Source organism: Primulina eburnea, chromosome 13, assembly GCF_022965805.1.
Source record: "Primulina eburnea isolate SZY01 chromosome 13, ASM2296580v1, whole genome shotgun sequence".
Classification (NCBI taxonomy): domain Eukaryota; kingdom Viridiplantae; phylum Streptophyta; class Magnoliopsida; order Lamiales; family Gesneriaceae; genus Primulina; species Primulina eburnea.
In genome coordinates, this window is record NC_133113.1 from 31,573,715 (window position 1) to 31,589,522 (window position 15,808).

At 28.9% G+C, this 15,808-nt stretch overlaps 1 protein-coding gene across 1 annotated transcript; it reads right to left on the reverse strand.

Annotated features, from left to right (window-relative positions):
* Nucleotides 1–10,631: 10,631 nt before the first annotated feature.
* LOC140810767 (putative invertase inhibitor) lies at nucleotides 10,632–11,557 on the reverse strand. Its single transcript, XM_073168654.1, has one exon. It carries the CDS (start codon nucleotides 11,472–11,474, stop codon nucleotides 10,869–10,871), a length of 606 nt encoding a protein of 201 aa, XP_073024755.1. The 5' UTR covers nucleotides 11,475–11,557; the 3' UTR covers nucleotides 10,632–10,868.
* Between the last annotated feature and the right edge of the window lie 4,251 nt (nucleotides 11,558–15,808).

Sequence of the window (15,808 nt, forward strand, 5' to 3'; positions counted from 1 at the left end):
TATTCACACTCCACTTTTTTAAAATAAACTTTGTATTTTTTTCAAAACTCTAAAATGTCTACTATATAATAAAATATTATACATTTTTCTATAATTAAATTTAAGAAAATATTAAAACTAATTCAAAAAAAACGCTTATAAGACCGTCTCATTAGTCAATTCGTGAAACATATCTTTTATTCGACTTGATTCGTGAAAAAATATTATTTTATATCAAAACTATTATTTTTCACTCAAGATATGAATCGAGTCGACTCGTTTATTGAATATAGATATGTGTGATAGGCAAAAACTTATGTGATATTGTCTCAAAAGAGACTTAGTCAAACTAATTTAGGTAAAAATAATTATACATTGAGTAATTTTCATAAATATATTGACACAGTTTAGTTAAATTATTGATTTCTAACAATTTTTTTAAGCATCATACTATATTATAATAAAATAATAATTTTATTAGTATTTTTTTCTTCAAAATATATTATAGCGAATTTTAAGATAGTTTTTTTTTTTCAAATAATTATTTTTATATTATTTACAATATTTATTTAATTCGGTGAATTGCATAAATAAAATATTGTAAATATTTGTATAGTAAGTTTCTCGAAAAAAATTGTGTTTAGTGAAATAATATATATTTGTACTCTTATCATTTGATATAAACAATTAATTTAATTACATAAATAAATATATACTATAATTTTGGTATGTTTAAAAGAAAATTAAAGTTGTATATATCATTAACAATCGCTATAACATCTGATAGTAAAATAACAAATGCTTGATTCTACACATGATAATTATCAAATTAAATGTAAGGTTTATTTAGATTGTTACGTTAATATCTTGCTATTTACAAACCTCAAGATTTAGCTATAGTCGGCAGTATAATAAAGTCATGGGGAAAAAACACACGAAAGCACTACATCTCAATATACATGGATCCATAGGCAACACGTCTAAAAAGGATACAGATTTGATAGTATTTATTTGTTTTTTGCTACCTTTGAATTAAAGACAAAAATGCAAGTACATGGAGAAAAAAAAAGTTCCCAGTGGAATTTGTCTAACCATCAATTAATCTTAAGTTCCCTCATTTATGGAAATATTGTAAATTTAAGGGTGATTAACCTCAAATTAGTGTCACTAATCAAATTATAAAACAGTTTATCTGAAAGTATATATATATATATATATATATATATATATATATATATATATATATATATATATATATATATATATATGATATCTCACATGTCGTATTTTGTGAAACAGATCTTTTATTTGGGTCATCCATGAAAAAATATTACTTTTTATTCTAAGAGTATTACTTTTTTTGTGAATATCGGTATGGTTGACCCGTCTCACAGATAAATATTCGTGAGATCATCTTACAAGAGACATATTCTATATATATATATATATATATATATATGTATATATATATATATATATATATATATATATATATATATATATATATATGTATGCAGTGTCGGTCAGCCATTGATCAGGAGACTTCAATTGGAAAGAAGTAAGACTGACTTATTCAAAATTATAGATCAATTTGACTACTATTTTTATATATATAAAAACATATTTTGAATGAATCCTTCAATATGAACAGAGGAAAAAGATCGATAACGTGCAAAAACAATTAAATTCAAATGGAAAATTTTACAAGTGGGGTGGGTTCCATGAGTCCAAACCCTCTTCATGTCTTTGATATATTTCATTTTCTTGCATTAATCTTTATGGTTGGCATGGAAGGGTTCGAACTTGTAAAGGGCAAAAGAATTTGGTCATGGTTAGTGGTTGCTGAAAAAGACATATCATCTTGATGAATCTTCCTTCAATTCCTCTCAGCATTGGCTGGATCATTATTGTTCACTAATGATAGGGAGTCCAAATAAATAAATTTTGATTAAGGAGTTTTTGTTATTTCAAGAATAGTTGTATCATCGAAATATATAATCGGTGGTGTTCATGTAACTCAAATATTGTAAAATATACTAACAAACAAATCGCAAACTCGTTAATTCTTATGTCAATTGCATAAGTTGCAGATCATTGATCAAACACATATCTTTGGTTCGATGATAGATGAATACGATGATAAACCAATTCAAAATTTTCAAAGCAATCGAATAGCCGAATCATTACATTTTTCCATTATTGAGCTACCGAAGGATGATAAACATCATACCGTCGGGAGAGAAATTGATTTTTTTTTCTTTTTACATCATTTTATTGAAAACGTTTTACTTTTCTATCATTGTCAATTTATGTTTGCAAATTGTAATCTATACAATTGAGTTTGGAAATTAATATTCTTGAAAGATAAAATTACCTAAATTAATAAAAAATATAATTTATTAGTAAAGCATTAGTTAGGCAAGACAACTATCATAATCTCCAAACCTTACATAAAGATAATGTGTTGTCTCTTTCAGTTCAAGTCTAATAATGCCATTTTCCATTGGCTTTAAGCTTTTGCCTTCATCCCATGATTGTTGTTTCAAATCTTTCAACCCCAGAAGATTTGGCAATTTTGTTGTTTTCCGATTTTTGCTTTTCATATATCCTTTTCCTATATTTGTTTTTCAATGAAAGGATGAGGAATGACGAGTAAGCCCCCTCCTTCAGATATTATAATAGCAAAAGAAATATTTAAAAATTAAATTTTAAATTACTTATTGATAGTTGCTTGTTTTTTATTAATATTTTTTTGAAGAATTTAGAAATATTTGCTAAATAAAATATTTTTTTCCAAATTAAATGTTTTTGCATCTAAAGTGACTTCTCTACTACATTAATGATTATTGTGAAATGGGATTCCATATTTGTGACCTGATTCACTTAAAGATTTTAAAAAATTCCGTTGAGATTGTCTTACGGATCAATTTCTTGAGACAAATCGATCTATAACTCGATCTGATTAATGAAAAATTTTACATGTAAGATTCAAACAGTATCGTCTGAAGTCAATTCATAAGTGAGAATATTATTACATTTGTGGGTTCAATTTCTCAACGCTTTTAACCAAAATTAAATGCCTCATATTCTTTAACATTTTGTTCTTCGCTTTATCGTATTTGACCCGCCAATATGATGTATCCGGGATATTTCTTTTTCAAGTATGAGTGAGTGAATAAAATATCAAAAATCAAATAAGCATAATTAATATATCAAAAATCAAATAAGCATAATTAATATATCAAAAATCAAATAAGCATAATTAATAATTAAATTTTCATTATAGAAATTCATACCGACATGCATACCTTACTAGTATTATGCCTGATGTATTCTTCTATTTTATTACGCGTATCATGATATTCTTTATTTTGAACTATTTAAAAAAGTAGTAGATGTCTTGTTATATGGTCTCACAGATCTTTATTCAGGATACAGGCCAAGTGTGCTCGTATTTTCAATAAATATTTTTTTTACATGTGATCCAAATAAAATATTCGTATCACAAAATGATACTTTAATTTTATTTTAAAATCGTTTAAACCAATAAAACTTGGAGTCGCTTCATGCCGCTTTAGAACCTTGATTTTAATAGATGACAACCTATTAAAAATTATTTATTTGGTCTAATGGATTATCCAAATTCACTCCAATTTATTTGTTTATATTTTATCTGTATATACATTGAACCACGATCAATAATTTAAATAAATGGAATATAGACATATCCTCGATTTACAACAAATATGCATAGTTTTACGAACGAACATAAATTTTGGTAGATCAAATTTCAACAACAATCCTTTGTAAATATTTAATTCAACAATCAAATCTATTAATACTAAAATAACATTTGTTTATGTACCTGAATTACGTGCGGCGGAGCACTTTTTCCGGCACGTGCTATTTTACATATATGGTAGCATTCTCATTCCCTAATATTATTTTAAATTTCGTCAAACTTAATTAACTATGATGATACTTCCACTAATAATGGATTAATCATAGGTTTACCAAATTTTATTTACTTATTGATTATTTTTAAGATATGGTGCTTGCGCAAAATGCAAAATACAAAATTTTAAACTAATTTTAGAATTTGAAAATAAAGAAAATATATTGCTAAAAAAAACATACTATTATGTCTTCTGAATATTGGGAAATGTGATTTTAAACCTATGATTCAAATGCATGTATTTGCAATGTCGGACCAGAAATACAAAGGATACTCAATAGTTAATGTCATACTCATTTTTATGGGTGGTCTCCGATTTGTTATTAAAATATAAAAATACTCTAATCTCAACTTCCCAAAGTCCAAGTTTTCCGAAAAATTTATGGAATGTTCTTTTAAAAAATACTAAAACAAAATAGGATAGTTCAATTGCAACCATTATGTGGTGGGTAGAACATATTTTGGCGCGGATTTGGGACATAGTCAATATTCTCTTGATCATTCCATGCATGTTACCACAAATCATTCACCTAATTTAATGCGAGATTATGCGCTACGAGGAAGCAAAAAATACATTTCATGGGTAAAATAATATATAGTCTAAGTATGTCGTATGTAAAATCGTATATATATATATATATATATATATATATATATATAGTTTTGATATCCTGCACACTTACCGTGCACACCTTTGTGAGCACCAATGATGTGTCACTCATCCATTGGATGTGATGAAATATAGAAAAATTATGCATCCAATGGGTGAGTGACACCTCATATGTCGTATGTAAAATCGTATATATATATATATATATATATATATATATATATATATACAGTTTTGATATCCTGCACACCTACCGTGCACACCTTTGTGAGCACCAATGATGTGTCACTCACCCATTGGATGTGATGAAATATAGAAAAATTATGCATCCAATGGGTGAGTGACACCTCATTGGTGCTCACAAAAGTGTGTACGGTAGGTGTGCAGGATATCAAAATTATATATATATATATATATATATATATATATATATATATATATATATATATATATATATATATAAATATATATATATATATTGAAGATGCATGTGCGTCTGTTAGTTTTTTGGACAATCTCCGCAAGCCATACTACGCCTAACAAAGTTGGTATATGCTTCATCGAGAGTATTTTCTTAGTATCTCAATATCATTAGATCACGTGAAATATTTATATATCTCGATAAAAGTTGACATCATATGTTCATAATCTAATAACTAGAATTTCCCCATATTTCTTTTATTTTCCTCCTTCCATGCGAGACTCCACCACGTGAGTGGTAACGATTAGTGTTCGAATGGCTCGTTGACTCAATAGGCGAGCGTGATAATTACCAAAACTGGACTAATTCTGTAATGATTAAGGCGGTTAATTTTGGGGCATTTAGATCGCCATCGCTTGGTAGTGCCCACTACAAAATTCCAAGCATTAACCGAAAGTGTGTCGGCCTGATCAGTATCTACGACTACGAAATACATATATTTAATAATAAAAAACTTTTATGTTTGTCTCTCTCACTTACAGCATATAATATCTCATTAATCATCACGACGTTATTGTTGAACTTGAAAAAAATCAATATGATATTACATTAGACCAAACGTAATTAATGTAATATAATTATGGAAGTGCCTGAAACTAGATCGATCACTATTATTGGCATATGCGTTGCGTGTATATAATATAATATATAAGTATTATTTGTTGCTTATCTATAATATATTTTAATTTTTCAAATACTTGTTTTAAATATGAGTTTCTATGTTTAAATAAATAATGGTTAAATATATTAAAAATTCATTTAACAAAGAGTAGATATCTTGTGAGACGGTCTCACGAATCTATATCTGTGAGACATGTTAATCCTACCGATATTCACAATAAAAAAGTAATACTCTTAACATAAAAAGTAATATTTTTTGCATTGATGACCCAAATAAGATATCGGTCTTACAAGATATGACTCGTGAGAGTGTCTCACACAAGTTTTTGTCTTTAAACAAATGTAGATCGGTTGAAAGAAATATGGAGAAACATTGGAGAGATGTGATAAAAGTATTGATAAGTTCATAAAATAAAATCTCTATTTATATATAGAATGTGAGGGTAAATTTAAAAATATTTTTAGTGTGAGGTTATATCAAAATTGATACTCTAATGACCTCAAGCTTTAAATATAATATATATATATATATATATATATATATATATATATATATATATATATATATATATATATATATATATATTGCAAATAATATTACTATATTAAATAGGATAATTTGACCAGTACTCGTTTTTAAAAAATAAAAAATTAATAAATTTCAACAATCATAAGTAATTGTTTAAAATAAGTACCTCCATTTTACAAGTTTTTTAAAAATTCGACAGATTTTGCTTAATTGTAAAACTTTGGTTCTCGTAACGTACAAGTGCACGTGAATTAAAAGGAATACAGCTTAACGACGACTTTACTGAATCCGATGAATTGAAATACTCATGCAATCACAGACAAAATTGGAAAGAACTTACATATTAATTTATGAACAAATACAATATGACAGCGTACGTAACGAAGAAATTCAGTTCGTAATATTCCCTCCAGATTTCTGTGTCGACAGAGACGCATTCGCGTTGCTAGATTTGACGTTGACATCAACCATGTCTTCTTGCTTAGCGGATGATAGAGTTTCCATCCCAGCAGGCAAGGCTGCAGCAATCTTCCTGAACAGCGCCTGATATAGCAGAAAGATGCATGTAAAAACTGAAGGACGGATATTAGAGTTATTTATCAGAAGGAAAATGGTTTTGATGCTTCTAACCTTTATGTTGAAGCCAGCTTTTGCACTAGTCTCCATGCGATGGATATATTAGAGCGACATGATTATTTTCCAATAACATGGTGAAGTTACACTTGCCCCGGAAATAAATGACACAGATGGGACTGATATTAATTTATCTAAGTATTGCCACGCGAAGCTTAAAATATAGTCTGGCTGGAGTGTGATTATTTTAACATGACCTATTCCAATTGCAGTCCCGTACGAGGAATTTAATCACATATTTTTCATTTGTGAATGCACATTTATGGAGTGAAAATCGTGCTATATTTGAAAGATTACAATTTAAATGTCTGTCCTGTGTGTGGCATGGTGTAAGTGGTTAATAGTCACCTGCTTACAGTTTCATTTTAAGAATCATAAACTAACTCGTACTTTGCTAAAGCCGAAACCGGAGCCAGGAGTAGAATTTAGGTCTGTAAAATCATAAACTGAATAAGATTAACGAAACTGGATCCAAGTATATATGTAGCACGATCTCCACGGAAAATGATTGGAGCTAGATAACCAGAAAATGGATCCGGTATAAATTTGTAGGACTCGACTATTTGCGCGTTTGGGTTTTTCGAAACGAGTGCAGTTTAGCATACGCTTGTGCTTCAGGGAACTAAACATTAGTTTATTCATATTGGTTCACGGCCGCACAAGTTCTTCAAAACTTAACTATAATTAATGTTTCGTGGTATGTCATATTAATTTTTTTTGTGTTTGATAATTTTTGTGTACAAAATATTTATTATTTTATTAAAATATGATACTTAGATAATATTTATTGGGATAGTTTGTACTTTTAGATAAATTATAGATAAGTTGGAGAAAAAATTAGAAAAAAATAGAGAAGTACAAAAATTACTAATAAACTACACCAACAAAGTTAAATAACAAATTTTATAAAGTTTAAGCTGTTAGTTAATATGAGTTGCCAAATTTAATAATATAGTATAGTATAGATATATTTTTTAATTAACAAATTATATTATATATCTAAAATATACAGATATTTAATAATTTAGGACATCACAAATATATTTCTTTAATATTAATTAAATATATTATGTATATATGGTCTATGTAAATTAACTCTTTCATTCAATTACTTACAAATATGAATGAACAAACCAAGCCCGGTTCATATTTATGCATACAATCCAAAACACTTAACTTCAATACAAAAAATAAGTTAAAGTAAATTTGTATGCCTCGAAATACAAATTAAAGTTGTTATTAGAAATATGAATATATTATGCTATAACGACTATTACTTAGTCAAACATTATTTACTAATAATCAATTTCAGGGCATGCAGGAAATTAATTGGCTTGGATAGTTTGAATAATGAGAAATAAGGTATATAAAACGTGGTAAAAATATATATTTATTTCTATGTTTAAAATTTTCACACACATTGGGAAATTGCTGAAAAAATCCAGTACGCCGGAATATGCTGCAAGTCCGTCTTTTCTTGTGTGTTTAACACAATATTCAGCGATGGCTCGATGTGATACATTGTCTTTTTTGAAGTGTACAAGCACCACCCGTCACAACCATTTAATTAATTTGTTTGTTACTTTATTTTATAAATTTTTGGGATAATATGTTTTCTTCTTCGTGAATTCGGTCCATTATATAATTGAATTTCAGTTTTAGTCGTATATTATTTAATTTTTAACAATTTTTGTCATTTTTCACTTAGAGTGTTGACGTTATACTGCAACGTTAGAGAGACATAAAAAAAATGGGCTACAATCACTAAAAAAATAAAGATATTTGATTAAGACCGAATTTTGATAACATAACATAAAAGATCAAACTCATGAAAATATAAATATAAAAAATCAGTTTTTCCTGAATTTTATTTTTAATTATAATTATCATATAAATAGATTTACATAATTATTTTTGTCGACACTTCAAATATATATAGCAGTTTGCCGAAAAACGACAATGACAAAAGGAAATCTCACCCACATGTCAGGAAAATGGCATTTTTCTTGTTTTATCAACAAACACAAATATGGAAATTAGAAAAAATATATTTTTAGAAAGCCTATCTTGATTGATATAATTTTTTTTTAAAAAAGAAACATTTAAAATTAAGATGCAAAGGAGAGAATATAATCATTTTTTAATACTCTATAAAGTAAAAATATACATATTTTTTGAACAATCATATTCAAACATAAAACTAATTTCATTTTAAAAACTTTAATTAAATAAAGTATTTTCAAAGTTGAATTTTTTTATATCCAAATTCATTCCAAAGATAATTTTGAACGTAACCTTTCGGAAAGATAGGCTGTTGAAAATCTACGAACGGAAATATTTTTCTTGTTAGTTTTTTAACAATAAATTCTCATATAATAATTTTTATACATTCGCGTTTTTATTAAAAGTGCACTATTTTTGTTTCCTTGAAAATGATTAAAAATTAGTACTGTTACACCCCGTTTGGTTCGAGGGATTAGGAGTGATAAACTAATTTATCCGACCCAATCAAGTGTTTGGTTCAATTTTAAATAAACCTACTTTATCCCTCCTAGGTATGATTAGGTTATATTAGGTAGGTTAAAATAATACCTCCTCACCCCCTAGGATTATTTATCTCACTCTTAATACCTCCTATTTTTCCGATTTTACCCTTCTCCTAAATTCAAACTCACCACCATTTCCCGCCACCGACCGCCGCCGGCCAACCACAGACGGACCGCCGACCGCGGCGACCACCGGCCGACAGCGGTTAGCGACGGTTTGTCAACAAACCGTCGCTATTAGCGACGGTTTGTGTAGAAAGGTTTGTCAAAACACCGTCGCTATTAGCGACGGTTTGTTTATAAAACGTCGCAATTAGCGACAATATGTTTAAAAAATGTCGCTAAATGTCTAATTTTTAGTAATTAAAATAATTCAAAACAAGATCGGCGACGGATTGTTTTCTCAAAAACCGTCGCTATGAGCGACGGTTTTTGAGATTCCGTCGGTAAGTTTCCGGCGGCCGTTTCCGGCCGTCTCACCTACTGACCTTTTCCGGTCGACCATTTCCGCCGGCCGCCACTGTCGCCGTCGCGAAGGGGAAGGGCAATTTCGTCTTTTCATCAAAAAATTCAAAATTATCCTACACTTAAAAATCTTACCAAAAATAATATTATTTTACATCATATATTACAATTCTATGACAATCATTTTCTTTATCATTTACATACTAATCATTAGTTTATGCTATCTTTCCAACCAAACGCAGCCTTAATGATTAGCTTGACATTATAATATATATACCCGATGGATTAGAAGCCACTCTTCCATTGAATTATATCTCAAGAAAAGTAACTCGCTAGGGATTAATGTTAACGCCGGTTCATTGATTGCATCGGCGTGTATATTACCAATACGATATATTCCACCACCAAATAGCAGTCTATTCTTTAAAATAATTTTCATGTTTCACAAGTTAATTATTATCTTATAAAATGATCTATATATATATATAAATGAGATGAGTTGACTCGATACATATTTATGAATAAAAGTTATACATTTGACATAAAAGTAATATTTTTCATGAATCGAGTTGAGTTAGAGATATGTATCAATAAAAAAATTGATAACTTCGACATAAAAGTAATAGTTTTCATGAATCGGATTGAATTGGAGATCTACGTCACAAAATTGATCCTAAGACTGTCTCATAAGAGTTTTCGTGAAATATACATCATTTCGATGGAAGATTTATTTATGTATTCGAAAGTCTTTAATTTGTTCTCTAAATTGATAAAAAAATTTGCAATAACTCTTTGCAAAAACTCTTTTCAAGTCGAAATAATAATTAACTTAATCAAACATAGTATATGAAAATCAATATTACACTTTCATACTTGAATTTTCACTTATATTACACAAATAAATTACCACCGCTGGATTGTATTAAATTTTTTTTTTTAAAAAAAGCTAAATACCATAAATTAACTGTACGATAATAGTGTTTCACATACTGACTTATTTTAAGGCTGTATTAAAAATATTTTTTTAAATGATTATTTTAATAGCGTAATTAATAATAAATCCATCTTCCATACACCCTTGTGCTGCAGTTGGTGCAACCCAAAGATCCCGCCTGAATGATACGCATAACCGAAAGCACCACCGCCGAAAGCTGAAACGAGTCCTTATTCCTCTTTGTCAATGGCGAAACCACACCTTCCTTCTCCCCAAACCCATCCTCGCAGGTCGTGGCGGCTTCCATGATCGAACTTATCTGAATATTAGCGTCATCGAAACGTTTGCTGTTGTAATATCTCATGGCCAGTTTGACGGTAGGAATGGCATCCGAGTAAAGATCGAAGCAATCATTCAAACACTGCCTCACATAAGGATCCCATTTTTTTGTTTTCAGCAACTGTTTGATGTAACAACGAGTATCGGTGACGTTGTACCGGACGAGCCGGATCGAGATCATGCCGAGGCCATGCAGGGCGGCGCATTGGCTGGCAGGGGCGGCTTGCAGGGAAGTTTTGCAGAAACTGTAGTTGATGTTTGAGTCGTTTTTGGAGGAGGTTTGGCATATCGAGTGGATTAAATTCTGGGACCTTACGGCTTGGATTGTGATCAGGAATGCGAGGAAGAGGGTTGAACATGGGAATGAGATGAAAATCTTCATTTTTTCCTTGTGTTTTAGTGGCTTTATGGGCGGATGTGTTTTTGTTTTCACTTGTGTTGTTGCGAGAGATTGTTTAAATAGCAGCTCGCGATATCGATACACGACATACACTTGCATATTAAACACGCCCTTTATAAATCAATTAGGATTTGCACTTGCGTGAAATTTTTTAAAAAATAGTTACTTAATTTGTATTTTCGGGTATTTTAAAAAGAAATAAATGGTTTTTTGAAACATAATTTATGATTTTTCAATGTAAATATTATGTATACTAGGTTTTTTTTTTTTTGAAATACAAAAAGATACAAAGGATAAGTGGCATTTAGAAAACCAAAAAATTATACATTAAATGTGGTGTTTTTTTTTAAAAAAAATGGATGGATCGATAATTCACTAACTAAGAGTTTAAATTGTATGGTTTTAATTTTTTTTGTCATATTTTCTTTAAAAAAAAATTGAAGTAGATAATTAGAAGATATTTCGATATTCTTATTTTGGGACAAAAATCAGACAAATAAATCAATACCTGATTTTTTAGGTAATTTTTATTTATTTTTATATTATGTACGTAATTGAATTATTTGTCCTAGAATTGTCAGTCCAAACACACAACTTTTTTTGCACAATTGAATGTCGCGGTCCAATTTATGCTTTATGGTTTACATTTGTTTTGGTGCTGATGATGATGCATTCCATTATAGATATATACACACACACATATACATATATATTTCAAATTATTCTGAGGAAATAAACAGAATAATGGCATGACCCGAAAAATGAGAATATGAAATTACTAAAATACAAATAAAATCTTCCATCCCTGCCAGCTCAAAAAATCGTTTGAAGAGATTATGAATAACATTTTAGGATCTGGCAAACAAATCTCGGAGCTTTTAAAGAAAAAACAATTGGTATTTGCAGCACACACATTGTGCACACTTATGTCATCACCGATAATTGTCATTCATCTATTAGATGTATAATTTTGATATATATGCTTTATTACACACAATAGATGAGTGTCACATCATCCGAGCTCATATAAGTATGCACGGTAGGTGTGCAACATATCAAAACTGTTTTCAGGAAATCACTGTTGTGACTTCTTTAACAGATCATTTAGAGCAAATTCCGTCCCATTTTAATTAATTAATTAATTAATAAATATCCATGCCATCCCGTCAACATAACCAATTTTAGATTTATAATGGATGAGGCAAGCTTGGAGTAAACTCCTTGTATTTCCATTATTTAAGTTACTTTTCTCCAAATTATAAATTAAAAGACCCCTAATGTTTCTTGCTTGTAAGCATCTACCAAGCCATGTTTCAATGTGTACTATATATAACATATATTTCATATACCTAAAGCATGGGTTTCTCAAACTTTTAAGCCATCAATACTTGATCCCTAATACCTCCATAATTAAATTATGGGGGAATTTTTTAATGCCAATATATGTCGTTTTGTATAGATTTGGAAAGATCGTTAAAACATTTTTTTAAAAAAAGTTTTATCTAGCTTCGCTCGAATCCATAAATTAAGCACTTAAATTAATTGTAAAAACTTAACCAAATTGTACTATTTTTCTTTTTAAAAAAGTTTAATTTTAGGTCCAAATTCAGTCCTACATAAAAATATATTCGAGGGACAAAAAATGTAACGTGTTCGATAATATTTATCGAGTGGCCTCCCTTGACGTAATATGTGGCTCATCTCTAGGTTTGTTGTTTGGTGGAATGGTGGTAAGAGGAGACACGGAGAAACGCAAGCAAGGGCATTTGGGGGCTGTTTTGTTTTATAACTTTGGTCAATTTTTTTTTTTAAAAAAATAGTCTCTAGTAGTGTATTTGTTCACTACTTGGAAGGGTTATTTTTTTTAAAAAAAGTTTGACTATAATGATAATTAAATATTATAATTTAATTATTAAAATTTATATATTTAAATATTTTAATTTATATATTAAAATTTGAATTAATTATTTCATATTAACAAAATAATTATTTGATTTACGTACAATTATTTAATACAAACTATTATTTCGTAGTTTGTTTATTGTTTCGTAGTTTTTGTTTTATAACCTTGGTCAATTTTTTTTTAAAAAAAATAGCCTCCAGTAGTGTATTTGTTCACTACATAGGAGGGTTATTTTTTTAAAAAAAAGTTTGACCAAGTCTATTTTCCCAAATATCCCGACATTTGGCCATGTTATTATTCTTTTACGTGAATTTAATATGTGACCCTTTAATTTATTTTTACCCATCCAAATTTAATACAGAACAAATTCAAATTTTGCTAACCCACAAATAAATTCTATAAAATTTTCAAACACAAAAAAACTAGGTAAATTTTATAAAGAAAATGCGTATTTTTTTGCTAATATGCAAGGGGAAAGACTCGTTAATACACTAAAGTAGCACCCTGAACTAAGAGCCATGAGAGGCCAAAATATGAGCGAGCCCGTTAGTTTGGTATCTGCAATGTTGGATCTGAAAACCGGTGGTAGCTGGTAGGTATTTTTTTATTGAGTTGGTCTCATGTGAGACCGTCTCACGGATACTAATCTGTGAGACGGGTCAACCCTACCCATATTCACAATAAAAACTAATACTCTAAGCATAAAAAATTATACCTTTTCATGAATGACCCAAATAAGGGATCCGTCTCACAAATTCGACCCGTGAGACCGTCTCACACAAGTTTTTGCCTTTTTTATTTTGTTTTGGAAATCTCGGAATAAAAATGGGTGAACCAAATGGCTATAAGAAAATAATTCCAAGAGTTTAAATCTTGCAAAACTTGAATTTAAGCACAAATGCTTAAAAAACTCAAAATTAGAAGATAACTCTCGAATTGAATTCCAAAGTTCGAATTTAAGCGTATGAACTAAGAAAATCTAAACTCAAGATTTTGTATCTTAAGAAAATTTGAAATTTAAGCTCTAATACTTAAAAATTCGTATATAGAACTAAACTTAGAGAGAAAAAAAGAATAGAAAATGATGTGTTGAATGCAAATGAATGGAATCCTATTTATAGAAAATGAAAAGACTTGAATAAAGAGACATGCATTTGCACGAAGAGATGATTGATTCACAAAATTTGACCTCAAAATCATGGCCAAATTACATGGCCTTTCGACCAAACTCCAAAACATATAATTTTTTTAATATATATTATATAATATAATAATATAATTATAATAACATATTTTATATATATACATAATTCTTTGTATTCAATATTTTCACTCGATAAAATTCGAACTCAATTAAATTCTAATTCACTCAGATTGATAATCGAGAAATAATTACGTTCGTCTGGAAGCTCGTTCGAATTATTTTATAGATTCTAAATGAGTACAAAATGCATTTTCATGACAAAAACTTAGCGGCGGCTCGAACCAATTGATGATGAATGAAGGATACGGTAGCCTCATCAACGACATACTGAAGTGAACGAGTCATCGATCTTGCAACATTGCTAGTGTTGGTCTCAAGGACAACATGGTGTCTTTGATGTTGAGATGCCAAAGACGAACCTTCCCTTGCCACGTACCAAAAGTTCCGCCACATGAAGTTTAAGGCCATCTTCAATCCACTGCACTACATTTTGGACTACATTGATGTTACATTAAAATCATCTCCAACCACATTGCACTACATTTTACACTACAATAGAATATTTCAAGAATATTTTTTTTTTCAATATTAATCTTTCTGTTTTATATTAATTATTTATAATTTGATAATATAATGATAATTAAATATTATAATTTAATTATTAAAATTTATATATTTAAATATTTTAATTTATATATTAAAATTTGAATTAATTATTTCATATTAACAAAATAATTATTTGATTTACGTACAATTATTTAATACAAACTATTATTTCGTAGTTTGTTTATTGTTTCGTAATTTTTGTTATTTTTTGTTCGTAATTTGTATCATTTTAACGCATTATTAATTTAATCTGTGTTTTTTTTATTTTTTGTTTTTACACTTAATTAATTTCTAATCAGAATATTAAAAATTTTATAATTAAAATTTCAAAAATATATTAATTAATTAATTATTAAACAATTAAACTAAATTAATCAAATAAAAAAAATTAAAAAAATTGTGTTGCTGCGCCACATGTGGAGCAGCTTGTGGAGCTGCTCCAATCCAGCGCCAGTTTTGGTGCTGGATTGGAGTGAAATTTCATGGCACCACAATGGTGCCACACCATTGTGGTGCCATGATTGGAGATGGCCTAAGCGAATAACACTATACATTGCTCATTCCTGTTAACAATACCAATACCCACCCGCTGAGTTCCCTGCA

Coding starts and splice junctions, on each gene's coding strand:
- LOC140810767 (XM_073168654.1), bottom strand. CDS start 11,474: ATGAAGATTTTCATCTCATTCCCATGTTCAACCCTCTTCCTCGCATTC.